The sequence below is a fragment of the Amphiprion ocellaris genome, chromosome 22, assembly GCF_022539595.1.
Source record: "Amphiprion ocellaris isolate individual 3 ecotype Okinawa chromosome 22, ASM2253959v1, whole genome shotgun sequence".
NCBI lineage: Eukaryota > Metazoa > Chordata > Actinopteri > Pomacentridae > Amphiprion > Amphiprion ocellaris.
This window is the reverse complement of record NC_072787.1, coordinates 8,625,094-8,652,800: the sequence shown is the minus strand read 5'-3', so window position 1 is coordinate 8,652,800 and position 27,707 is coordinate 8,625,094. Positions and strand designations below refer to the sequence as shown.

The 27,707-nt window shown below is 40.5% G+C and overlaps 2 protein-coding genes across 7 annotated transcripts in view; both read right to left on the bottom strand.

The window, feature by feature from the left end:
- The window catches only part of arhgap12b (Rho GTPase activating protein 12b), a 74,187-nt gene extending 65,354 nt beyond the window's left edge, over positions 1–8,833 (bottom strand). For 5 of the 6 annotated variants that reach the window (XM_023262645.3, XM_023262646.3, XM_023262647.3 and 2 more), the window contains exons 1-2: positions 8,675–8,833; positions 4,867–5,619 (exon numbers count right to left, since the gene is read on the bottom strand). In XM_023262645.3, the coding sequence (XP_023118413.2) occupies positions 4,867–5,544 (678 nt within the window). In that variant the 5' untranslated portion in view covers positions 5,545–5,619; positions 8,675–8,833. Of the gene's footprint in view, positions 1–4,866; positions 5,620–8,445; positions 8,582–8,674 lie in introns of those variants that run through there. The other variant, XM_035944636.2, reaches the window with a different exon arrangement.
- Positions 8,834–11,863: 3,030 nt separating this feature from the next.
- LOC111563526 (kinesin-1 heavy chain-like) overlaps positions 11,864–27,707 on the bottom strand; it is a 32,433-nt gene continuing 16,589 nt past the window's right edge. Inside the window, exons 13-26 of the mRNA XM_023262623.3 lie at positions 26,783–26,851; positions 25,760–25,966; positions 25,525–25,668; positions 21,051–21,239; positions 20,738–20,855; positions 19,842–19,897; positions 19,645–19,754; positions 18,017–18,118; positions 17,859–17,919; positions 16,577–16,648; positions 14,912–15,016; positions 14,561–14,774; positions 12,980–13,094; positions 11,864–12,783 (exon numbers count right to left, since the gene is read on the bottom strand). Of these exons, the coding sequence (XP_023118391.2) occupies positions 12,780–12,783; positions 12,980–13,094; positions 14,561–14,774; positions 14,912–15,016; positions 16,577–16,648; positions 17,859–17,919; positions 18,017–18,118; positions 19,645–19,754; positions 19,842–19,897; positions 20,738–20,855; positions 21,051–21,239; positions 25,525–25,668; positions 25,760–25,966; positions 26,783–26,851 (1,566 nt within the window). The 3' untranslated portion in view covers positions 11,864–12,779. The remainder of the gene's footprint in view (positions 12,784–12,979; positions 13,095–14,560; positions 14,775–14,911; positions 15,017–16,576; positions 16,649–17,858; positions 17,920–18,016; positions 18,119–19,644; positions 19,755–19,841; positions 19,898–20,737; positions 20,856–21,050; positions 21,240–25,524; positions 25,669–25,759; positions 25,967–26,782; positions 26,852–27,707) is intronic.

Sequence of the window (27,707 nt, the reverse complement as noted above, 5' to 3'; positions counted from 1 at the left end):
TCCAGTTTTAATGCTCTCTTCCATCTTTAATGGTGACCTTGTAATGTTGCTCTTTCAAGTCGTTCATCTCTCCGTGGCAGCCATTGGGAGGTTCATGGCTCACAGGCTGCAACTAATCTCCAGATTCACCCAAACATGAAAACATATCTGTCTGGCCTCCTGTCCCCGGCTCTCTGACATCCCATGGGGGGCTACAAGCGACTGTGCCGGGGCCTAGGGCCCTCACGCTTTGTCCCTGTCTCACTACACCCTCAGCCACCTCCCTCCCTCCTCCTCCTTCTTCTCCCGGCAGTGCCAGCAAGCAAGAGGACCACACAGTAGGCTGAAGGCAGAAAGACTCTGGCCGCGACTCAGCTGTTTCCTTTTGTTTTTAAACCCTTTGAGAATCTGTCCGGATGCATTTAGAAGCCAGTTATGTCATTGTGGCTACAGGCATCCTTAGAGCAGGCTTTCCAGGAGATTTCTCTGAAACAAGACATGCAATGCTGAAAGACGGCTTATTTTAAAGGGAGTGACTGATCCAGCTTGTAATCTCAGAGAATTACTGGTTTCATTACTGACATTGAGCACACAGACGACGAGGAGATACTTCACAGCTAAATGTGCTGGTATTGTAAAAGACAGGGAGGGTCCAGCAGTGGCTGATACCTTGTTTGCAGTGTGACTGTGTGAAATGATAGAAAGGTTGGGGTGTGGGGGCCTGTCAAGGTCTTTCTAATCAGACAGTGAGTGAGCGCAAGGCAGTCCGCTGGCTCCACGCTGCAAAGCCACAGACACAAACACTTCCAGAGCCGCCACATCTTCCACTGGTGACACATCTCTTGAGAAAGAAAACAACAATCTGGCCATTCACACAATCCCACAAAGCAGCCTTCATCCCCTCATTAAGCCGCTGCACTTTGAAAGCCGCTTCCCATCAAAAAGAGAGGACTCGGCTTTCCCCACTTTTAAGGAGATATGAGTAAAAGTATTCTAAAGTTACTCAACTCAAAATAACTTTCTTTGTGGTGATGAGGAGTGTGTGGTCATGTTTTTCTCTAGAACTCTAAAATAAGCAATGCAGCAGCGTCTTAAAAACAATAGCTGCAGAGCAAGTCAATATGTTCATGTGAAAAACAAGCTTTAAATCATATGGTTTGCCACATTCTTTTAGGAAAATAAATACACTACCCTGCTGCCAGGCTCCTGAGAAGTGAGGAAAAGAGGTTTATTTTGCCAATCCCTTAAGAGCATAGGAGCTGTGCTCTTAGAGGAGAGGGGGGAGGACTGGGTAAGTAAACTGCGTTCAGGAGGATGGGGCTGTGTGACCAATCCAAGCAAACCCTCGTGGAGCTGAGGAGGAGAGGAGTGGACTGTCAGCCTCTGCTGCTGTCAGAGCCTCAGAGATAAGCAAATTACGCATGGAAAGCATGGAGAGACACGGAGGCGTTAATCACCACTCTGACATCAAATCAAATCAGTTAGAGGTGGCCAGCTGGCACCTGAATGGAGCCATGTCAGTGATGCATCCTTCAGATGGATCCATATATCCTCCCATCCATTCATCCAGTGGCCCCTTCTGAGTGAATGTGTACAGCAGGGTGGATGAGAAACTGAATTGATGGTGGATGAGCAAACTGAGCAACATGACGCAGCTTCTATGTTTTATTCTGTTTAGTTATCAACATCTCTACATTTTTCCACTTGATTGCAGGTGAATTTTCACTAATCTGCTCCAATCATACCTATAACAAATACTAAACTACATTTCATGGTCCACATCAACGACAGTCCGCATTCAGTAGTGGCCAACATGTAGAGTGTCTGGTTGTACTTGGAAGCCTCACATTCTAGTACAGAAATAGAAAGTGTGCATCCTAATTATAGTTCAGTAATACACTCCTCACACTTAAAGGGCCTCTGCTCTGTGGCTCCCAACAGCACTGTCTGCTAAAATGATGATCACACTGGACAGTAGGAGAGGAAGCTACTGGCACCAGGGCCTGGTGTCTCCTAGCTGAATGTTATTTCAGTCATCAGTGGTAGCATTCAGCACCAGTTAGAGATGCAGTGATCTAACCCAATGGATGAGAACAGTGACCTTATTAAGATGATCGAGTATCAGTCAAATGTGACCGATCAAGTTAAAATACAGCTTCGTGGTCATGTTATTAGAAAAACCAGGGATTCTATTCATTCACTCAGTCACAGCAAGCTGCCAACCCATTCAGTTTTTAATCACAATATATGGATCTATAATTCAAAGCTGACAGTTGTAGTTGCTTTTACAGTGTCTGGTTGTGATAAATTGAAGGATCTTTTTACAGATAACATACGTTTCAATCTTGCTGGTGGATGTTGGGGTTCAGAGGGTTAATCAGAGGGACATTTCGTTGCCACTGCCTACTTTTTGTAAGGCTAATGTAATATGGCCATAAATAGGCAATGGGTGAACTACATTGGAAAAGTTTCATTATAAAACCATTAGTAGTAATGGGAGGAAAAACACCTGGTGGATCTGTAGAAACAATTAAAATTGAAAGCATAAGAATTGCAAGCAGAAATGTGGGTCAGGGACAGGATGTGTCACATTACTTTGGCAGCTCTATGTATTTCAATTATTTCAATTACTGATAGTTGTATAGCAGGTTAATTTTGAAACAAGGTGAGTTATCCTATGTGGACGTTGTGTCTATAGTTGTAAGTTAATCACTGAATTTCATGCAAAGATTGTGGCTTAGAAGTAAAAAAAATATCTATCTATTTGCTCTCAGTGGTGTATTATTCCACTATATAAAGTCCTGTTCAATGTAAATCTTGGACACAATTCTTTAGTAGTTATACAATAGAGATATTGTACATTAAATCTGTCGATATGTACATTTTTTTAACTCTGAAATATGCATCAGTGCAAGAATCTCGTGTCCATCAGCACTAATAACTCTGTAAACTCAATTCTTACAATGCAGTATTATCACAGCAGGATCCTCTTTCTCTCTCTCACAGGGCCAGTTTGCCTGCAATGACAGGAAGCTGTGGAAGTAGGGAGTTGAAAGAATTGGGTTTTCTGCAGGGTCATTCACTGGCCTGGCAACAAGCCAAACAGAACAAACTAACACAACACCACAAAGGCACAAAGAGAGAGGGAGTGGGTTCCACCTGCCCCGGCGACCACAGACAGCGCTGAGCTTGACAGGGAGCTCTGGCTGAATCCTGTCTGCTGTCTGTTTCTTATCCGCCCCGCCAGCTCTACTGTAGCCGGACAAAAAAACCTCCACAGACTTGCCCATGCAAATGTAAATGGATGAGAATGAAATGTGTGTTTATTTTGGCCCGTTTGATTTGACAAGCGTGAAATGAATTCTAAAAGTTTGGTGAAGGCCCGCAGCTACACAGAAAACAACCCTTTTCTTGCCTTGCTTGGGCCTGTTGAGGTATGTCAGTTCTGACCCACAAAGCTTTTAGCAGTCCTACATTTGGGGCTCTGAAGTTGTATATGACAGTAGTGTGCTGCCATTCTCACTTTTCTTTCCTTCACACAGCGCATCACACATGGCGTTCACACTCACACATGCTCTCGCTCACACAGTGGTCTCCACTGCAGGGTGACTGGGGGCTACAGACTGATCCTCGGCTGATATGACCTACTTTCTATTCAAGCCAGTGTCTCTTTGTTCACTCCACGTTGGAAGAGGCTGCTGCAGCCTGTGGAACAAAGAACACAAGCAGCACTTGGAGCCTTCAAACAAGCTGACCCTGCCTAGATACAGCCGCCCCAAAAATGGCTCATGAAGGCAGCGCTGCTTGGACTCCCACTGTCTTCAAATCTCCTCCTTTTTCTACTTTGATCTACCACCGCTGCAGATGAGGGAGGATAAACCCCAGTTCCTGCAGTCTTGCAGTCATCCTACTGGCTCAGAGTGATGAGACAGATAGCATGGAGGCGGAGGAGGCCTGAGTTATCAGTCTGGGAACTGGAAGGACAGGGGGAGGGAGGAAATTAATTTTGTGTTTTCACTGGGGGGGCCTCAGGAAGACTGGATCCTCACAGATACCATACCCCTTGCAGAGATAATCTGTCTCAAATTAGCTTTGGGTACAATAATACCTTTACACATCTTCCTGCAGTACAACATCAACAAGTTTGAAAAGAAAAAGTGACAGCAGGATAACAAACCTACACAACCAAGCAGTTGTGTTTAGTATTTCCTTTTATTAAATGTACCTGAAGACTCTCAATTACAGAACCCTCCATTTAACAGCAAACTGTGAACAGACCATTTAGTCTTTAATGACCTAACTGGAACAGCTGCCTCTCCAAAAAACATACCCATCTGTACAAACCAGGCAAATTACGCTTCAAGGGCAACAGCAGAAGATTTTAATAAGCACGTGCAACTGTTGATGCTTTCATCAGATCTGCCAAATGATGCACAAAATTGTTTGAGGTAGAGAGGAGCAGTGGCTGATGAATGAAGGCAGCTCTGCAAGAGACAGTAAGTAGAGAACCTGTAATCTGTGAACATCCAATACAACAGAATCTGATGGGAACAGGGGCAGTTATTTGTAGCTTGACCAGAGAATAAATGAGCAGAGGGTGAGAAATAAACCGGGGAGAACTGAAGAAAAGGAGAGGAAAGCACATATGGGAGTACAAAGAAGTAGAAAACAAAAGTGAGTCACAAGAGTGAGTAGTTTCTGTTTAGAGAGACTGTTTGCAGGGATAGAACTATAGCTGTGACCTTGCATGGATAGTGTTTGATGCCCAAACTGACACTGAGATTTTTGTGTAGATTATATCATTAACCTACCAAAGAATACACAAAATCAAGACTCACAGATGCAGATCCGAGACAGACGGCATTTCTAAATAAAGCAGCATCTTACCTGCATGTGTTCTGTGGAGCTGCTGCTCAGCTCGTCTCCAGACTCTGAGTCATTGCGGAGCTTGCTGAGCCCCTCTCCTGGCAGCTCGCTCGGAGGGGAGGTCTTGTCAGCATCTGGACTTTTGTTGTGGTTGTTCCCCACTTTGAGAGGAGGAGAATCAGCCCGTGTCCGTGGCAACGTGGAACTGTTGGCATGGTGATGGTTGTTGTTGTTGTGAAGAAGTACCAATTCAGCTACCAACTTGCAGTGATGAGGGCTCCCCACATTCTGGTTAGCATCCTTGGCCAGAGCGGGTGGCGTGACCCGATCAGAGGATGGCGAGGGGGTGGAGGAGGGGGACGGGCGCCCAAAGCTGGACATTTCTGGCTGAGGCCTGTTCAGGTTCTCGTTGGAGGCCCGGCAGATATCCAAAACGGTGGGCTTGGCCCTCAAGGCGGGTTTCTGAGGCGGCATGAGCGCCCGGCGCACCTCCCTGACATACTGTGCTGGCACGTAAAACGCCTTTGTACCCTCCTCCTTCCTCACTTGCCACCAGTCCTCGTTGGTCTTCTTCACCAGCATGTAACACTCTCCCTGGCGAATAGTCACCATCTTGTCTTTGGCCTTGTACTCGTAGTCGTACTCCACCTCGATGTAGACCTGGCCTGGGGCAATGGGCAGCCCCTCTTTGTCAGCCATGACTGCTGGAACAAGCGCTTGAACTCTGACCTCAGCTGCTCAGCGACCCAGACCTGGAGGGCTCCTCATGTCTGTCTGCAGGAGATAACACACAAGCTTTTTTCAGCTAAATATCACAAGCTATATGTTTAAAGGGCATGGGACATGAACATACACCCACTAAACCACACAAAGACTCTCATATTTCATGCTACGGACCTCCCAGTCTGTCGCACTCCAGCATATTACTCACCTGATAGCCACAACCACAAATTGCTGCTGCTATAACACACTCACATCCACCACCAGACAGACATAAAGTACCAGTGAGTCAAGTAAAGACTACTGCAGGTAAACTCCTCCTCATGATCACCAAAAGCCACAACAGACAGTCAGCACTGATTGCTCTGGTAACCGATATGACCGCTAAGGATATCGAGCCTGTAACCTGATCAGCCTCTGCGGAGCTGAAGGTGATGACAACATGACCCCAGCATGCGATTCAGTGACTACAATGAGGCCACACTCCCTCATCCAAAAATAAACTTTTATTGGAGTCCTGTGCTGCAGTTTGGCATCATTACTCATTAATGCAGCAACAGAACACAGTCAGGAACCTTTTAAAAGCTTGAGGTGATCTTCTCACTATATCATACGCAGTCGGTGTGTGAGTCAGAGGACAGCTGGGCCCCTTGTGATTCCTGCAGGGTTTGTTTTGGGATGAGGCCTGTCATTGATCCGTCTGTCAGAGAGTATCCCTTCATCGGTTAACCTAAATAAATAGCGAGACTGTCGAGCCGCGGCTCCCCTCATATCAAATTCTCCTTCTTCCTCCCTGAAATAGCAGCCGCCATGGACTGACATCCTGGAAGTGCAGGCGGTAAAAGCAGGTGCTTTTAGTGAGGCGTGAGAACATGCTGCTGAATCTACCAGGGGCCCATCCTTATGTAAAGGAATACATCTACACACTGCAGCTCAGACTGACAGCTACACACCCAGAATAGATTTACAGAGCTGAGAGGCGTCTGGTCCAGACTGGGAGCCCTCAGAGATGTTCATAATGAGCTCAAATTGTTTCTGTTTTATCTGTTTCAACACTATGAAGCACACACACACGTGTTACATCATTTGTGTGTGTGTGTAACAGCAGTCCAGTCCAGGCCTGTCTCAACACAAGCCCCAGTCATGATGTCAACACACACATGCCCAGACCTTTATGAATGAATGAGTGTCTCTGGAGTAGCAGCCTCTGTCTGTTGTAAATATGGTGTGTTTGAATGAGTGTTGTGCACAAACCCTCATGTGACCCCCTCCTCCAAACAGCACACAGACACGATCCACAGTTCACACCATCAGCAGAGGTGCCAGAGATGCAGTCAGGAGTCTGTCAGAGCTTTCAGTCACGCACATGATAGCAGCACTATCAGTGCTGGTTGTATGACAGCAACCGTCCTGACCTCCTCACAGCGAGCTCACTGCACAGATTGTGTCAGCAGTGTGAGTTTAACTGTGTCTCTGATACAGGGTGTAATAAGTGATGCAATGGTGCCGGAGTCAGGAAATGTCACACTGTTAGTTTGTCAAAGATAACTTATCCAATAGATTATGGTTCCCAGTATAACCAAAGTAGCTTCCAGACTGTGTCAAACAGGTGATTACTAAAGTGGCAAAAAGACAAAGCAAAAAAATGAAACTAAATATTCAAGTGTGGACTAATGGAGGCATAACAAAACCCAGAGTTACCACAAAAACCAGACAGGATCTGGCTGGAGATCAAGCATGACATCAGCCATCTTGGCAGGAGCCCAGAGCTCCACTACGACGAGTCACTTCTGTTAACCATGAATTAAAACTGACTCCTCAGACAACAGAAACTTACAGCTCCCTGTCTCTGTTCTCCACTGCTGTGGTATGTCACAGTTCTGGCAGAGAACCTGGGAGAGTAAATTTTGTTGGAAATGAATCTCCATCACCATGAGTACGGTGAAGTCTCATAGGAGTGTGCCAGCCAACTTGTTGCTCCATGGAGATTTAAAATGATGTTGTGAAACTGCTTGATTTGGACCTCTACAACCAAAAGACATTGTTTTTTCTATGGTTTCAAAAGTGGGGCCATAAGATTTCATCGTTGTAATTCTGCACACATCTTAAACCAGAATCAATAATCGGAGATGATTCCCTGTGAAAAATGAGCTATTCTGGAAGAAAATGTTCATAAAAAAAAGAGTATCCAAGCCCGATCCCCATGGCCCTGCAGTGCTGCACACCAACATGAGGAAATCAGTGTCATTAAGTTACAAACATCCACCTGTATATAAGTGGCATTACGGCAGACCACTGCAATATAAATGTGGGGTGTAGATGGCAGAGCATGAAGCTGCGCATCAACAGGGAGATCACGACCTGAGCTTTCCTCTGCATACATCTGCAGACCAGCCAGTGTAGCAGCAAAACACCCTGAGACTGCCTTTGTCCCTGTGCTTCATTCAAAACAGATGTGGCCGAGCAGCATCCACTCCAACATGTGCTGCTGCTGCATTTCAATCCATCTCTGCGGCATATGCGAACGAGCACCGCATGGGAATGAAAGCAGTGGAAAAGCCCCCAAAACAAGCAGCCTGGGTCTCCAAATTGTAGGGGGGCTGAGAGGGGACAGCATGCCTGGGGCGGGTGGTGGACAGGGGGAGGGTGGGGGCAGGGTCCCTTCCAGACTGCAGAAATACAGCACAAAGGAGTTTAATCCATTCATGACAAAGGGCTCCTAGTCGGCATCACCAAGGATTCCCAGGAGCGAGGGCAGGGCAGGAACGTGAGTGCCGGAGAACCCCCACCCCGCCGGACAAACAGCCCAACACACCGCGGGGAGAGAAGCTCCGGAGCCCCGCACACTGATGCTATCACGTGGAGGGTTTAATTACCCACCTGGCTCTGTGTCTAGAAGGTGAAATAACGGAGGAGTCGGTGTTATCCTCCCGCTGGGAGACGTTTCTGTGACAGTTTCCAGAGGCTTCGTGTGCGGACAAAAGCACTGCAGGTTCACTCGGATACGAAGCTCCGCTCTGCAACAGCGTGCATAGCAACTAAGTAACTCCGCTACAAGCCAATAGCCGCTCACTGACCGCAGCGCCGCGCACAAACCAGCCGCACTTACCTTCACAAACTCCGCTGCTGTCTCTCTGTGCTTCGTCTCCACCGCAGAGCGACTCAGGAGGAACTTTCCCACCTATTTTAGTGTCTGCTGCTCAGTCCGAGTCCGCCGCAGACCTCCGCTCTGCCGCTCTGTTCGCAATCCCCCGCCTCTCTGCGCGCCGTCAAGTTGCCACAAGCAGCTTCCGGGCTCACCTGTCAAAATAAAAGTCGCAACCTGCCTGGAAGATTCTTATCTGGGGGTAGCCAAGTGTAAAATAAATAAATTTTTTATGTCTTCACTATCAGTACTTTCCCCTTTAACCTGAGAGTATTTTTTCCAGACAATGAAAGACATTTTTCATTTAATTGTTACTACAATACAGTTTCTATAATAACAGCACAAAGTCAATTAAAGCAATTTTGCACTGCTGTATATTTTTGCACGTCTTGACTTTTTGTATGTGCTTTTTCTTTTTACACTGCTCTTTATATTGTCAATGTTTATCTACCTCAGTAAGTATGAGTAGATGCAAATGATGTTTAAATAAGTGCCTTCATTAAATTAAGGTAATCACAGTATTTGTGCATATGACATTAAAAGTTTTTAAATCTTGTCAATAAATGTTCTTATTTCATTTGGGGTTTTTTTTCTGTTCAGTGAATTACAGCATTATTTCGACGCCATAATTTTCCCATACTGTCAATTAGTGCAAACGTGATCTCCATTTTAAATACCTTTGTCACCCTGTGTTATGGTCCTGTAAGGCAAATTATATTCTCATAATAACTATACACAATTATCATCTTATAGGAAGGCCTCACACAAATCCATAAGCAAGTGGATGCTAGGTGGTCAACAATTCTGATCAGAAATAAAAACTTGCAAGCATCCCCAAGGCATATTAAATGACACATTGTGCAAAATAATAAATTACACAATATAGCATTTTTCAGTTTGTTTTGTCTAGATTAAATCTGACGACAGGATCAAATGAATACACATTGTGTTTATTTTCTGTACTTAACATTTTGTAGGGTTTTATTTTGACACAAAAATAGACTTAGTTTTGGTTGTTTAACTTCAGGTTGATGCAGTACCGTCTTTCATCCAGCAGACTGCTCTGTTTCTCTCACCCCGCCCGTCTGTCAGCGCTGATAGACGGCGTCGAGAGCTCCACGGCCGGCCTGCCCTCTCCCGGTGCATCACTTCACTGTCCGCTGCTTCCCAACCTAAGGTCCACGGACACCCAGGGGACCGCTCTGTTAAATCAGGAATAATTAAATCACACTTTCTAGGCTACCATTGCCACTATAAGAATGACAGTCGGCCCTGTAAGGATTCACCCTCAGAACCAGGACTTTGGATTCTTCGGTTAAGTCACATAGCCTAACCAAATGTAGTGGGATTAATGTGTGAAGATCCCCTCCCTCTCCTCAATTGATCTGGCAATCCCAGCAGGGAGTTTCACCAAGCAGGCAGGCTCATGAATGATTTAGTGCTCGGATGATCCAGGAACACAGCAAGTCTTCAATGAAGAACACTGACTCAGACTATAGGAGCACTGAAATTAGCCTCAGGCAATAAATCTACAAGTTTACATTACTGTAGAGTTATGTATGCATGTCTATGTAAAAAGCAGAGCACTGTGTACAAGCACAGCCTGTTGGTGTAAGGAGGGAAGAGACGGACGTGTAAATTCAGTGAACTCAGTCTGGTTTGTAAAACCCAGAGTGTAATGTGTATGATTGGGGACATGAAAATGATCATGACATCATAAAGAATTCAATGTAACTACCATTTAAGGCCTTTAATAAAATATTTTACCCATGTCTGCTAATTTAAAAAGCTGTTTTTAATTTTAAAAAAAGAAAAAAACATCTGTTTACAGTATGTTCAAAAATCACATTTTTACACTGATTAGAGTTTTTTGAGTGGAAAATATATACAAATCAGGCATAATATTCTGACCACTTACAGGTGGAGTGAGTAACATTGATTATCTCTTTGTCATGGCATCTGTTAGTGGGTTGGATATATTAGGCAGACATGAACATTTTGTCTTCATAGTTGATGTGTTAGAAGCAGAAAAAATGGGCAAGTGTAAGGATTTGGGTGAGTTTGACAAGAACCAAACTGTGATGGCTAGAGGACTGGATCAGAGCATCTCCAGAACTGCAGCTCTTGTGTGGGGTGTTCCTGGTCTGCATTGGTCAGGATCTATCAAAAGTGGTCAAAGGAAGGAACAGTGTTGAACCAGAGACAGGCTCATGGACAGCCAAGGCTCACTGATGCACGTTGGGAGGAAGGCTGGTCCATGTGGTCGGATCCAACAGACGAGCTACTGCCATTCAAATTCCTGAAGAAGTTAATGCTGGTTCTGATAGAAAGGTGTCAGAATACACAGAGCATCACAGTTTGTTGTGTATGGAGCTGCATAGCTGCAGACCAGTCAGGGTGTCCATGCTCACCCCTGTGCACCGCCAAAATCGCCAACAATGAGCACGTGAGCATTAGAACTGGATCACTAGGCAATGGAAGAAGGTGGTCTGGTCTGATGAATTGCATTTTCTTTGACATCAAATGGATTTGCAGGGTGCGCATACTTCGCTTATCTGGGGAACACATGGCACCAGGATACACTATTGGAAGAAGGCAAGCCAGCAGAGGCAGTGTGATCCCTTAGAAATGTTCTGCTGTGAAACCTTGGGTCCTGCCATCCATATGGATTTTACTTTGACATGTACCTCCTACCTAAGCATTGTTGTAGACCATGTACATCCTTTCATGGAAACGGTATTCCCTGATGGCTGTGGCCTCTTTCAGCAGGATAATGCACCATGCCACAAAGCAAAAATGGTTCAGGAATGGTTTGAGGAGCAGAACAACCAGTTGATTGAGGTGTTGACTTGCCCTCCAAACTCCCCACATCTCAATCCAATGGAACATCTGTGGGATGTGCTGGACAAACAAATCCAATCCATGGAGGTCCCACCTCACAACTTCGAGGACTTAAAGTATCTGCTGCTAACATATTGGTGCCAGGTGTCACAGCACACCTTCCTGGTCTAGTGTAGTCCATGCCTTGATGGGTCAGGGCTGTTTTGGCAGCAAAAGGAGGACCAACACAATATTAGACAGGTGGCCATGATGTCATGCCTGATCGGTGTATATGCTATTATATGCTTTCATGCTAGAAAAAAATCATTAAAATGAGCTTTGAAGTTTCCATTTATTAGATCTGGAATTAAAATTTGTGGACCAGCAGGCTTAAATCACCAAAATAATGAAAGGGCCTTTCATTTTAATGATAAATACAACTGTCCTTCTTGCCCTGAAAAATGAGAGTGCTGCTCAAGTTTCAGATAGTAAGTGAATTCTTAAGATAATTGCAAATACAGGAAAAAAAGTCAGGCAAAGATAAGGCAGACTGTGCAGAAAAAAGCTTGTTTTAGGTCTACATGTGTAGTGTCTGTGTCAACTCTTCCACTCCCTGCAAAAAAACAAAAACAAGCAAAAAAAAACAAAACAAAAAAAACTACAGCAGCATGTTGACCCATCAAGATGTGGTTAAATAGGTCACAGATACATCTTTACAACACTCTGAACATGATAGCAATAATCATAATTGACAGACAGATGAGTGATCTCCACTGTGATGCTGCACCACAGCTCCACGTCCTGCTGTCTGCAGCAGCAGGTTGCTACAAAGGAACTGTGGAACTTCCAAAACAATTATAGTTCATTATTCCAAACTGACTGAATACTTGATTAAATCTCATAAAGGGCTTTCTTTGCAACTAGTGCATCAAAATGTCATATTTTGAATGATCAAGATGAGACAAACAACGACAATTTCAGCCTTAATGTCCATTAAGGTCTGATAAGTGTATTCATGTTGGTACAGTGCCGGCTAATGTCTTTGTTTGTTGCTAACATGAGTGCATGTGACAGAAATCACCAGTATCGCAAGTTTTGACTACTTGAAAGCTTAGAGGTCTTAAGGCTTAACAGAGTAACTGCACAGCTTAGGCTGTACTTATATACAGTAGGTACACATTTTGACATTGGAAGAATGGTGCCATGATTCCAGTTCAATGTGTTGGTCTGGGTCTTTGGCTTCATGTCCTCAGCTGTAGGTGAAAACACAAAAAGAAGAAATTAAATGTACACTTTATCTTTCTGGATTAGAAAAACACAAGAAAAATGAAGGGAAAATCTAAATCTCAGGATGTCTGGCCTGGCTGAGCACAACTGAGTAATAATGTACATTTATTAGGCTATCATATAGCAGAGACTGTGAAGGGACATGATGTCTTCTTGTCTTGCCTGTTATTGCCTCCTCCCTTAATGCCAGTAGGCTGGTTGTTCTGGATGAGGTTGGACCTGTTGACGCTGGTGTTTATGGGAGCTCCTGGCAGTTGGCCTGGTCTGATGGGTTTAGCTGTTTAGGACACAGACAGGCACAATGGGTCATTTCCACAGTGAAGTCTGAGAGGCTCATGCTAAAATATTAAATATAATATTAAATATTAAAAGCATTTGTTTTCTTTTTGAAAGTTAGATGAGAAGTTGGACACCACTCTTACATCTGTGTGGGAAAGTCTCTCTCGAGTTATTTTTTTTAACCTCTAAAATCTCATCCCTGTCTATCAAAGTTGCATATTCACACCTTTTTCATGAAAATAATCATCTTCTTTCTTATAATGGTTTAGATGTAGCTCTGCATGATTGCTTCTTCTAGAATATGCAGATCTATAAAGTCCCTGCCTCTCTTTTCACTCATCCCTCCACACTCACTGCAGCTCGAGCACACCAGCTCACCTACAACTCAGCTTAAACACTTTAAAACTACTCATGTAATGATAAGCTGTGATATTGCAGTAATATGGCCATACATGCTCTAACTGGGAACTGATGCTAAAGGAGAGTAATGATACAGAAAGTCCCATCCTGATTGGTTCTTTATGTTTGTTAAGTATGAAAACCTGGAAGTCTGAGTCAACATAAACTGCAGTTTCAAAGTGGAAATTCTTGTACTTTGAAGGTTCATTTTCATTGGAGGGGTCTTTAAGTTAGCTTAGCATAAGATTTGGAAACAAGAGGAAACCATTAGCCTAGTTCTGTTGGAACAAAGTAGTATTCTATGTGTTTTACTTTTGCTAAGTTTTTTTTAATGCTAATTTATATCAGGGATCGTATAAAAACACGATTCTCAAAAGAGATGCTATTATGTGGTCTCAAACCAGCAGCCTTCTAATTGCTATTCCACTTCTCTCACCTCTGGTCCACCCAAGACACGCAGCTATTATTCCCACCAGCCCACAATAATGCAGCAGCCTACAATCAGCACCTCTTTAGCCTCCAAAGCTGCTAATTTACATGATGTATGTCCTTTGTTAATATGCACATAAATGTAAAAATGACAATTAGTTGTTTTAGTGGGAGTTTTCTGCCTGATATAATACAAGAAAACCTTTATACTCAGCTATTGTTTCCAAGAAATAGTTATGACATGGAACTCTGATTTGTGAAGGGATTCAAAAATGGACCAGAACATGCTAATTACTCAGCCTTCAAGCTTTTTTTGTGTGTGTATTATTGACATTTGGACAGAGCTATGCTAGCTGTTTCCCCTGCATCCAGGATTTATGCTAAACTCAGTTAGCTGCACACTTTATACTTACTAAAAGCACAGATATCATCTAACACTCTGCAAGAAAACAAATAAGTGCCAAACAGCTCCGTGTGATATTAGATGTCTTTTGACTGAAAGGTTTGCTTGGTTTTGACTCATTAAAAAACCTCACAGACTAATTAAATTAATTTGTTCTTTACAGTTATTCAACACATTGACTTGTATATTACTGCAGGTGTAAGATGTAGATATAAATAAATAAAATAATCTACCTATCACAGCTGAGGCTCTCCTGCCCATGTTTTTGGGCTTGACTGTGTCCTTGATGCGCTCCACCTCCTGCTGGTAGCGCTTACGGTCGCGGGCTGCGTTCTCTTTGGCCTCCTTCAGGGCAGCCTCCAGGCCTTTGACCCGCTCAGCTGTGGCCCGCAGACGCTTCTCCAGCTTAGGGATCTCACAGCGAAGATCAGCGTTGTCTCGTACCAGCTGCAGACAACAGAACAGAGAAGACAAAGAGTAAGAAAACAGAGCATTTAGCAAATACTAATGCTGGTGAGAATCACGTCTATGATGAGCTTATGGAAGAATCACTGTGCTGACTGTGTGTTTGCACAGATTTATACCTGCTTGTGAACTTTGGTGAGCTGCTCCAGGTTGCTCTCCAGGAATGAGATCTTTTGTTTCTGTGCAGTGCTGCCCTCTGTGTCCTCTGAGTCCATCTGAGCGTTCTGTCCAAGCACAGCAAACAGCTTCATCTCTACACTGATATCTACACATGCTGTATTTCTTGGCATTCAATCCAACTTAGTGACAATAAAGAATTGTGTAACCAATAATCCATAGTCCAAAGCACCTAATTTGTGGTTAAAATGAAGTGTTAAGAATCAGATTTTGGATGAGTACAACACCACAGTTCTATTCTCGTATTCTTGGTGTCTTCCAGGAAAGCCTGCTCTGCCTCTCTGTTTATCTCACCAAGCCCCAGCCTGAAGGCTGCAGATGAGCGCCATGCTGAGGGCCCAGATCCCTAATTTACAGCTGCTACCTTTGAAGAATCAGATGGCCTACTTATTGCACACACTTTCTGTTGTGTTCCCTGGATTCATAAAAATTTCATCATGGTGCAAATTAAATGGAGTGCAGATGGTGCATGAGCGAAATATGGAGCTGTTCGTCTCATTCCAGGTAAACGCTGTGGTCTCGGCAACAGGAGCTCCTGTGATGTTATACCAGACAGGAGACTGAAGCACACACAAAACCAGAGCACAGGATGATGATTATACTGATAATGAGGTGTGGCAACCTTCATAGAACAGGACAATACAGAACTACTGCAAAACGTGGCCTCATCACAGGCCTCATTCACACCTGGTTTAAACATGTGTCTCAGTCCAACATCCAAATAAATACATCATTTCTGTTCACATAGACTCATTGTGTTGTTGCTAATTGGCAAAAGACAGCACTATATTTATAGTGTCTTTGCCACACAAAGAGTATGTAACCTGGTTTACTTAACCCTCCTGTTGTCCTCATTTACCGGCACCAAAAAATATTGTTTCCTTGTCTGAAAAAAATCCCAAAATTCATCAAAAAAATTCCCCAAATTTCTGAAAATTCCAATAACTCCTTAAAAGTTTCTCTTGAAGGTTTTATTATTATTTTTTTTAAATCCCCCAAATTTGGCAAGAACATTCTTGTAAATATTTTCCAAAAATTAGCAAAAATCTTCCAAAAAAAATCCTAAAAATATCTAAAGTGATTACATATATATCAGTAATACTTCATACATTCACCAAAAAAATCAACCAAAATCCAGCGAAATTCACTGGATTTTGGTAATTTTTTTGTGAATGTTCTTAAGAAATATTTTTAACATTTCTTTTTTCCACCAAAAAATGTTCAAAGATTTCCCAAAAATGTTGAAAATGTGGACATCAGAACTTTCACTGCGAAAATATATTTTTTCCACATTTTCAAACTTCAAAACGGGTCAATTTGACCTGCAGGACAACATGAGAGTTAAAGGACATTAGTTCAGTAGCTATCCTTCACTATGGTCCAGGACACTTCCGTGTACTCACTGCTAAAAAAAAAAAAAAAAAAAAAATACATATGTGGCCCCAGACCACCTCTGAATTTAATGAACCATATATCAGTGTGTCCTCATGCATATTGGGTGCATCCACACATTTACTTAGAGCTGTCCACTTGTGATCAGATCACCTAAGATACATGTTAATACCAGGTGAAAACAGGACGACAGGAACACTGTGAGGACATTTTACCTTTTTCAGTCTAGTGGCCAAGTCTTGGACAAAGAGCCTCCTCAGGTTGTGGAGTGTCTGTAGCTCCCGGGCCTGAATGAAGAAAAGAAAACCAAGCTGAGAGGTAGGAAAAGCTATGTTTGGGAGCATTAAAGCATCCAACTCTTCCAGGATATGTCTACTTCTAATCAAATGATAGGAGCTGTTGGGTCTTGTTGCAGGCAAATTAGTGATTTATATGGTGAAAAGACTCTAATCTATGAGGCTCAAAGCTCACAGCAAGTCATGGTCAAGAAACTATTGCTTGTCACTTTATAGAAAACAACATACATACAGGTAATACTTAGAAATACTGCTAATTCAAAGTGAAACTTCTTAGAAAATGGAGTTAACTTTGCTGTTGTTATGGCAATCATTCAGCAGGACCTCCTTATTAAACCATCATGAAATAATAAAAGACAAAAATATGGGGAGCTATAACATGACATGCCATGTAAGAATTTAAAGCTGAACACTACATCATGTGAACCTATTCTACTCTGAGATTCACTGTTAATTTACTCTTTTATATTGAGTCGTCCTTTTTAGTCTTGTTCATATAACTCAGTAATATACAGTAAGTTATTGTCTATGAAATTACAATCTATCTATGTTTTCATACAGGTTTTGGTTTAACAACAGGTTCAACAACAGACACAACTTATATTCACTATGCTGACTTCCTCATGCTACCGTGCTGATGTTCAGCAGGCATATTTTTTACAATGTTCTCTATCTTAATGTGCTAGATTTGTAACATTTGCTTTGAAAATATCATTACATGCAGGTAACTGATCCTGAAAACACATTTTAAAATCTGACTTCATGATGAATTAAAGGAGCACAGTTTGTAACACGTCTCACAGAAATCTATCCAACACTAATGTAGTTCTTTCACTCAAAATCTCAAATGTTAAATCCATGGTGGAGCTGCAGGAAGAATTCCAAAGTCACTTTCCCACAGGCCATGGATATCTGGACATTATTTTCTGACAATTCATCTGAATGGGAAATTTCAGTCTGGACCACAGTAGTCTGGACTGACTGAACCACTGACCTTCTGGCCAGAAAAATTCAACCACAACATCTCAGGTAATTTGGTGTTCCAGCTATGCTGAATAATCTGCAGACCTCACTATGACTAATCTGCATGGGGACTGCTGTCTGTAACATTAAAAAATCAGTGTTTGCAGTAAGGTTTAAAATTGGAAACTGGAAATTGGAAACTGAACACAAACTTGAAAAATTCATGCTACTAACTGACCACAGTCTCCTCCAGTCCTTTCAGGTCCTGTCTGGCCTGCTCTCGTCTGTCTTGCATCACCCTGGAGGACATGAGATGGGTGTTAATAAGAGTGAATACTGGCTATGACAAGAAAATATATACAATATTCCCCCCTGACTAAAGCGTGGAGGCATTACGTGAGCTCCTGCAGCTGTCGGCTCTTCTCCTGGTCAGTTGTCTTGAGCTTCTCGTGCTCCACTTTCAGGGTCTCCTGCTCCAGTATGATCTTCTGGTTCAGACTGCACACATGTGAGGGACACAATCAGCACAGGGACAAAAGTTCAATTCAAAATCAATCTGCTGCCACAAGGAGGCAAGAGGAAGCTTGCCTTTTTATATTCAATGTACGTTGTATTATCTAGGTTGAGTTACACTTTTAAAAAATAACAAAAATAAAGATATTGGCCTAGAAACAACAGTACTGACAAAAGTGTTGCTATGAGGAAAAGAGTGTCTGACTCAGCTTCTTTTCAACTGTATAAACAGCATTCAAAAATGGTTCTGAACAGCGGACAGCAGCGTTTGTTGTACGATGTTCAGAGATGTGTTTGATTTGAATCTCAGACACGCTGTACGGTACGTGATGAAAGCTTCCTTGCACACTGAATAGTTTGTTCAACTTTCACAATTTTCAACTTTCAGTAAAAGCAGCTCAGGAACAAAGATGGACATTATAAGCTGCACCTTCAGTCCGTTCACACTGGGATGTTTATTCATATCTTAAAAGCCTTGTAGTGGCCGAACTGGTTTAAAGGAAGTGGCTGGAATATTCAGACAGCTAGTTGATGATGCTGCTTTTTGCTTTCCATGTTGGACGTTTAGTACTGGGTCTAGTGCTAATAGCAGCTTCTGTTACTAGAAAACAGTTATTTGGTTTTAAAACGGTAGTCTTGGGTTGCTAGTTTGCCTTTCAGAAGTTACTGCAGGGTTTTATCAATGCATTTCATTAACCCTCCTGTTGTCCTCATTTATGGGCACCAAAAAATATAGTTTCCTTGTCTGAAAAAAAATCCCAAAATTCAGCAAAAAAAATTCCCCAAATTTCTGAAAATTTGCAAAACCTCCAGGGAGAAAATTCCAGTAATTCCTTAAAAATTTCCCTTAAAAGTATTATTTAAAAAAAAAAATAAAATCCCCCAAATGTAACAAGAAAATTCTTGTAAATATTTTCAAAAAATGAGTAAAAATCTTCCAAAAACATCCTAAAAATATCTAAAGTGATTACATATATATATATATCAGTAAAACTTCTAGTATTTTCTTAAGAACATTCACAAAAAAAATCTACCAAAATCCAGTGAATTTCACTGGATTTTGGTTGATTTCTTTTTGTGAATGTTCTTAAGAAACATTTTTAACATTTCTTTTTTTCCACCAAAAAATGTTCAAAGATTTCCCAAAATGTTGAAAATGTGGACATCAGAACTTTCACTGTGAAAATATATTTTTTACCACATTTTCAAACTTTAAAACGGGTCAATTTTGACCCGCAGGACAACAGGAGAGTTAAACCTACAACCAGACCAGTCTAATCATAGATAACTATGCATATTGCAGCCATGATGTGGAAACACTTGGAAAGCGGAAGGTAAGGCAACTGTTTGCATTAAAAAGTCACAAGATGAAAAAGGGCCACAAGCAGGACAATACATTCACCTGCTGTTTAACTGTACAAAAAGATCTGCAACCATTTCTGAACCTCATTAACTGTCTCCAGCCTCACGGCCTGATTTACAGACAGAGGTGTTTGGTGATGGCGTCTTACTCCTGCAGCTCGGTGATGAGCTTCTCCTTGTTGTCCAGCTCATCTCTCAAGCTGCTGACCTGCTTCTGATGAGCCTCTCTGTGGGATAAGATCTGCTTCTCCACAGCATCCTGAAGACAAACCAACACAGAGCCAGCCTCTGATTGAAACAGTCGCCTAAAACACACTCTGTAAATATCAGACTTGGTGTACGGTACCTTGACTTCATTGGCAGACTGGATCTCGTTCTCCTTCTCCATGGCATTAACCTTCTCTGGAAGGAGATACAAGAAGTCAGTTAAGGATCTAAAACAATGGATCTGTTTTAGGTTCTGATAGTGCCAGTTACAGCAAGCAAATTTTTTTCTTCAATGCACATTTTTTGAGCATCTATCAGTTAGTAAATACAATTCTATTAAAGTCAAATTTTTTATAGATTTCTTTTTATGAAGAGGAGAAATACCTAAAGCTCAATAAAGGAAAAAAAAATCCTATTACTCAAATGTCTAATGCAGATTTGCATTCATTTGGCTAACAAAGTAAACTAGAAGCCAGACAGGTACATGCCTCAGTGGGCCAGTTAAAGTAGCACTTGTTTGTTTTTTTGTTTGTTTTTTAAAAAATTTTATCAGAGATGATCCAATACAATCTATAATTTTTTATATTGTGATGTCTGAGGAGTTGAACTATTCATACTTTAATTAATTATATTTAAGAAAGTTTTATACATATTTGAGAAAAAAGTTTACAAAGATATGAGAGAAGTCTAGAGTCTTTTAATAAGTAAATATATAGTAGTGACTCTAATGGCACATAGAAAGAATTATTTTGTTCCCCAGAGTTGTCACTAGATCAGCAGTGATGTTAGAAAGCAACATTAATGTAACTTTGTTTGAATCAGAGTGCAGAGCTACACAGATTTATGTAATTTTTTGTGACAGTGAAGCTCCATGTACATTTAAACTTAACTTAATCAGTAATGAAGACAGAACAGATTTATTTTGTGCGTGTGTTTAGGCATTTTTCTCATAAAAGTCAACAAAAAGAAAGTTACAAATAAAAGAATAAACTCCACCCAGGGTTTAGTTTTGGGCCTGACGAATCTCCAGCTCACCTTGGGCTTTGATCCGAACTATTTCCTCATTGAGAGAGTCCACATTTTCCTCCAGCTGTCTTTTCTTCTGCTCCACATTCTGCAGGCAGTCTGTCAGGGACTTGATTTTAGCTTCATGCTGACCAGCAACAGGTGAATGAAAGACAAGAAAAGGACTCAGACATGACAGCTCTTTATAAACACTGTTAGACCTGCAGAAACACAGCAAATTGTTATGCTCTCTGATTTATAGCCACATGATCTGACATATTAACTAACGGCCACATGTGTCACTGTGGTGACAGGGATGGCAGCGGTGTGAGGCAGCAGTTACCTGGGAGATGCGGAGCTGGCAGGCAGTCAGCTCCCTCTCAGTCTCATCCAGCTTCTGAGAGCTCTCAGCCTGGGTGCTCTCCAGCTGTTTGCTGCGCTTCACCATCGTCTTCACCTCAGACTTCATCTTACTGATGTACAGACGAGCCACAGTGAACTCCTCATCAATCAGCCCGCTGCTTTCTTGTTGCTGAGTAATCCAACAAAACAGTTAGACTGCACAAGTTTTGTTCTTTTATTTTATCATGTGCTGCTTTCAATCATGGTATATTATGGTCCAAGCACTAAAGATGCTGTTGAGATTGTTCTCGTTCTTCCAATGATTATTTTTCTAACATTTTTTTTCTCTGCTAAAGGTGTTTCTGCAGCAGAATTCTGTAAGATCTGGAAACACCAAAACAGATGGGTTATCATTTCTGCCAACAACTTAGGATTGTAAAAAAGACTCTGATCATATCACAAGACATTTTTACAGTTATCTCAAAGATGGCTTGGCCTGGAGTCCAAATTCTTTCCTCAATATATTCTCTCTGTTCATCTACATCTTTGCTCATTTGATGTTCTGCTAAAAACACTTAAAATGTGCAAACTTTTTCTCCATTTTTAAAAACCCCTTTTCTATATACCATCAGAAAGCACACAATCGATTGTCCCAAAACTTCACCAGGATCATTTATACACTGTGCTGATCTTAAGTTGTTAAGGAAATGTCAATATGTCAGTTCATTTGGATTAAACAAACCAATTGGAATTCATCAAAATAGGTCATTTTCAAAAATTTGCAATAACTCAGAAACACTTTGAGATGTCAAATTGAAATCGGAGACAAAAAATGTAGCACCACCAACAGAAAAACAAGAAATAAACAAGACATAACCAAAGGGAGAAAGAAAGAAAGAAAGAAAGAAAGAAAGAAAGAAAGAAAGAAAGAAAGAAAGAAAGAAAGAAAGAAAGAAAGAAAGAAAGAAAGAAAGAAAGAAAGAAAGAAAGAAAAGAAGTGCACAGATTCCTTTGAAAGCAGACGATCACAGTATTGCACAGGGCTATTCTATATGCAGAAAGATATTAGTATTGCACAGATTCTTCTGAATGTATATAGAAGAATGAGCATTTAGTATTTGGCAAAGTACTTGATCAAATTCTGAGTATTTAAAACCAGCAGCATCATGGGTGACTTTCTTTTCATTTTCACAGTTCTCAAGCATTTTAAGTTTAAATACACAAAAATACCACAGTTTAGCATGTGTGCCTCAAGTTGCAAGAATGTGAGTTAAAGAAGTAAAAAAGTCCAGAGTTCAAATCCTTAGCCGGTGTAGTTCAAGCTTCAACAACACACAAATTCATGCATGTGGTATGTTTTTCACTGAAAATTGAGGCCAACAAACAAAAATGCAGGATGTCCCTAAAGTCTGGACACAAAGGAACTCTCATTAACTATAATTTTATTTTTACCTACACAGATTAAATATGGCTTTGTCAAAGAAAAAAGAGTTGAACTGGTATTTCTCAGTGGATGTGAAGGATGGACATATCGAAAGACAGCAGATGAATTTAATGCACGTCATCCAAGGAAGATTCCACTTGGCTTTTCCACGGTGGGGAAGGTAGTTAAAAAGTTTAAAGAAACAGGCAGTGTCATGGACAAACCCCATTCGGAACAATCAAATGTATCAGCTGAAACTAAAGAATTCATCCTGGCAAAAATTCATGCTAGCCTCAAAAAAATCACTTCCTTAACCCCAACCCTAACCCTGTCTTTCCATATGTCCATCCTTCACATCCATCGAGAAGTACCAGTTCAACTCTTTCTTCCTCGACAAAGCCATATTTAATCTGTGGAGGCAAAAAAAATTATACTTCATGAGATTTCCTGTGTGTCCAGACTTTAGGGACACCCTGTAGTTCAAACACCTGTAATCTGCTTGGACCTCAACTATTAGTACTTTCTGCTAGACTTAGATAATACTTTGATTACATTATACAGTAAAATAAAGACAAAACAAGACTAAAACAACGGACCCCTGTAACACGTATTTTGTGTATCCAAGTTCCTCCTGCCATCAACTGACATGTTTGTTAATTACCATGAACACACACACGCACACACTGACTTATTTTCATTAAGTCCCACATATACCATCCTACTGCCCCAAAAACTCACTAGGGTACAAAATGAGTATTGATTCGCCACTAAAAATACCAACAAAAGCACTATTTCACCCTGTTTGAGGTCTTTCTCACAGAGTCCTGCCTCCTTTTCTGCCTGTTAATTTATGTTTTAGTTTTTAAAATCATAGATTCGCCATTAACTAAAACAGACAATAATGTTCATGACCTTTATCCGGATCTCTACTAATTATTAAATCTGTCTGACAATGTTCTGCAAGGAGTAAATCCTTGCTCTTGTGGAGCTGGACGAGTAAATGCTGTTCTGCTGTCAATTAATTTCCTGTTAACGGACTGTGCAGTTAATCATTTAGCTGTACTAGCAACACATCTTAGCTAACAAGTGATTTTTGACATGTGCAGTGCATAAATCAGATCAATAATAAATCCAGGCGACATTAAAAGATAAGCATTCTAGTCAGGGTTAATTCCCTCTCAGATCTTCAGCACTGTGAGGTAGCAGCCGTTTACCGAATAGCAGAATATGTTATATATATATTATATATATATATAACATATATATATATATATATATATATATATATATATATATATATATATATATATATATATATATATATATATATATATATATATATATATATATATATATATGTTCTCACAAGAGTTGTTTCAACTATCACCTCTACAGTACAGAGGCATTAAGTTTAAAATAGACCAGGCATGATTCAAAGTCTCTTCAAAGACTTACAGCTGGAAACACACTGGGAACCAAAACCTGTGTAACATTCAGGCGATATAATCTACAACAAATGGGGCTACTGTCAGATAAAAGGAGCCACTAATACTTCTTACCTGCTTCAAACAATCAGCCAGTGAGTCAACCCACAGAAAAGAGCTTTTGTGATAATTGCCTGTCATTTAATATGCAAATATGGTTACTATTTGCTGGTTTTGGGGTTTGAGGCTATTGATCGAACAAGACAAATAAGCAAGTCCATTTTGACAGGTGATTAATGATGAGTTTATGTCACTGTATGCAAAAATGTAACACCTCTTCTGGTTTCTGTCTCTTAATTGTGAAGATTCTGTGCTGATCTTTGCGTTGTATGATAATAAACTGAATATTTTTCAAACTGTTGTCTGGACAAAAAAAAATTAAGAAGATATCTTGGTTGGAACATTGTACAGGGGCATGTTTCACTAGATTTCAACATTTTATCAATCAAATTGATCCAGTAAATTAACTGAATGAAATAACAAAAGAAATAACTGTTTGCTGGTGATCTTTGTAAATCCAACTTAATTTAACCCTCCTGTTGTCCTCATTTATGGGCACCAAAAAATATTGTTTCCTTGTCTGAAAAAAATCTAAAAATTCAGCAAAAAACTTCCCCAAATTTCTGAAAATTTGCAAAACCTTCAGGAAGAAAATTCCAATAATTCCTTAAATGTTTCCATTAAAAATTTTATTTAAAAAAAAATAAAAAATCCCCCAAATTTGGCAAAAAAATTCTTGTGAATATTTTCTGAAAAATTTATAAAAATCTTCCAAAAAAATCCTACAAATATCTATAGTGATGTGATCATATATATGTATATATATATATATATATATATATATATATATATATATATATACATATATATATATATACATATATATATATATATATATATATATATATATATATATATATATATATATATATATATATATATATATATATATATATATATATATATATATGTATATATATATATATGTATATATATATATATATATATATATATATATATATATATATATATATATATATATATATATATATATATATATATATATATACATATATATCAGTAAAACCTGTAATATTCTCTTAAGAACATTCACAATTTTCATTCATTCACAAAAAATCTTTTTTGGGTGAATGTTCTTAAGAAACATTTTTAACATTTCTTTTTTTTTTCCACCAAAAAATGTTCAAAGATTTCCCAAAAATGTTGAAAATGTGGACATCAGAAGTTTCACTGTGAAAATGCTTTTTTTTCCTCCACATTTTCAAATTTTACACCGGTTCAATTTTGACCCGCAGGACGACACGAGGGTTAAACAAGTATTGCCTGGATGCTCGGTGAATCTACATCGACTGCAAATAAACAGGTCAAAGGGCTAAAGTTCTCCATGAGAGGAGTTCGATGCAAACACAGTAAACTGGATCCCTGTGGTTCAAAACACACATATAATGCAGGAAGCAAAATACCTGCTAATGCCATTTTAAAAAAAACATTATCCCTGAGCCAGAATGTGAACTGTCTTAGTTTCAAACACTATGTCAGAGCCAAACCTTGATGTCATTGCTTCCCACAGCGATGCCGATCTCAGCAAGGTCTTTGAGCAACGACGACATCATCTCAGTGACCCTCTTCTTCTGGTGGTTGGTCATCTCCTTCAGCTTCTGCAGCTCAGAGTCGATGGAGGCCAAGGAGCTCTGGTGGTGGACGATATCACACACGACAGAGTGACGCTCAGTATCATTGCCTCCTGTAGGTTCAGACAACCTCAAGCTTTAACCTTCTTACTGATTTCTCATTCAGCTCCTCACTGAGAGCCTCAAACTCCTTTGTTTTGATCTCAACTTCCTGACTTTTCTGGTCGTAGTTGACGGCCAGCTCCTCCAGGGCCTGCAGCACCTCCTTCACCTCCTCTTTGGAGGCTTCGTTTTCCGCCAGCAGCCGGTTTAACTCGGTCTGCAGGGTGTCGTGGTCACGGCGAGAGGAGGCCAGTAGCTGTGAGAGGATAAGAAAAAGATGATCAGTCTGACAACTTTTAAAAGTGGTGAAATGGTATATACAGTTAAATTGCAAATTATTCATACTTGTGACAGTTTTTTAAATTTGAGAAGTAGGTTTCTTCTGGTTGGCAATTAATTAAACAAGTGATGAAACACAGAAAGATACAGAATTTTTGAAAAAGCATTTTTACTAAAAAGTTCTGACTAATGTCTTTTGTGATGATCTCTAGTTCTTTGAGATTGAGAATTTAATCACAATCACTCCGGCCTTCTGGGCCTTCTACTGATTCTCAATAAGGTTCAGGTCTGGACTCTGGCTGAGCTCCTCCAAAATATTGGTATTGTTTCCTGTTAACCATTTCTTTGCCATGTCAGCTGTATGTTTCAGATCAATGTCTTGTTTGAAGGTTGAGTTCTGATGAAGGCCAAGTTTTTGTGCCGACATCTGCATAGCTTTAATTTATCATGAACATCTCAAACACGTCTAACCTTCTTTTGTCACTCTTTTGTGTCATTTCCAGCCATAAGAATCTCATTATTCAAATAAAATCCACTATAAATTTGACATGAGTATGGATCATTTTGGGCTTACCTGTATAACAGGACCTACAAATACATTTTAATACAGTGAACTGCACCTGTGTACAATCTGGTAAGATCCCTGTGGTTGCTAGGGGTGAGTTACAGTCTGACCTCTCCTGCAGAGCTACTAATGGTCTGCTATCAGCTGTCAGACTGGGTTTGCGCCAACAGGACAACTAAGGGGTGAGACACAGTGGGAGAGGAAGGGGGAGAGGGGGTGTTGTGTCACCTCTTCCTGGTCCAACATCTGCTGCTTCAGCTTCTCCACCAACTGAGACTGCTGGTTGATCTCATCATCCTAGAGGAAGGGAAGGAAAGGAGGATAGAGAGAGGAGAAGGAAATATCATACATCACTCATTTATTTTTCACAATCTGAGCAGCAGCCAACCATGACACCTACTGGTGAAAGGAAATACTACATGTAAGAAGGACTATACCTGGAGAGCTTCAGATTCTGTGTAAATTTAGTTAATGCTGGCAATAATAGCAAGAACAATAAAAAAAAAACTAACTAGAAATATTACTCCTAGTATTAATATTTTAATATAAAATGATCAACTATGCTATCGTGATGGTCATAATTATTTCACATTATTAATACATCAGAAATAAAATGAGAGGATCTGGCTCTGGAATATAGTTTTGCATGGACATCCAGGATTATTGATACAAACCTGTTAGAGGCTGCTGTGTAAAGCCTCATGAGAAGTTGAATTTAAGTCATTGAGACTTAGTGTGACAAGTATATGCATATATTCCATCAAGTAGCTAAAAACTAAAAATCTCTGTGTGCTCTGTTGCAGCGGTGTATATGGTGGACAGATGGGACAAGATCATTGTGATGACCTATAATCATTTGTCATGTCTGAAACAAATGTTTGGTCTGTTGCTGTTTGTCTTTTATTGAGCAGAGCAGCTGCATTGTCTGACATGTAATGTGACAATAGGCTGCTGTTGGTATGATGATGATGATGATAAGAAAAATAGCACAGAAATGATTCACATTTCTAATATATTTTATACATTAATACAACATTAGCTTATCTTGTCTAAACTGATGTGTAGTTAGGCATATTATTTATCTGTTATTACCTTCATAATCCTGTTCAGAATCACAATTCCTGCCATAGGTTTTCATCTGCACGGACTAAAA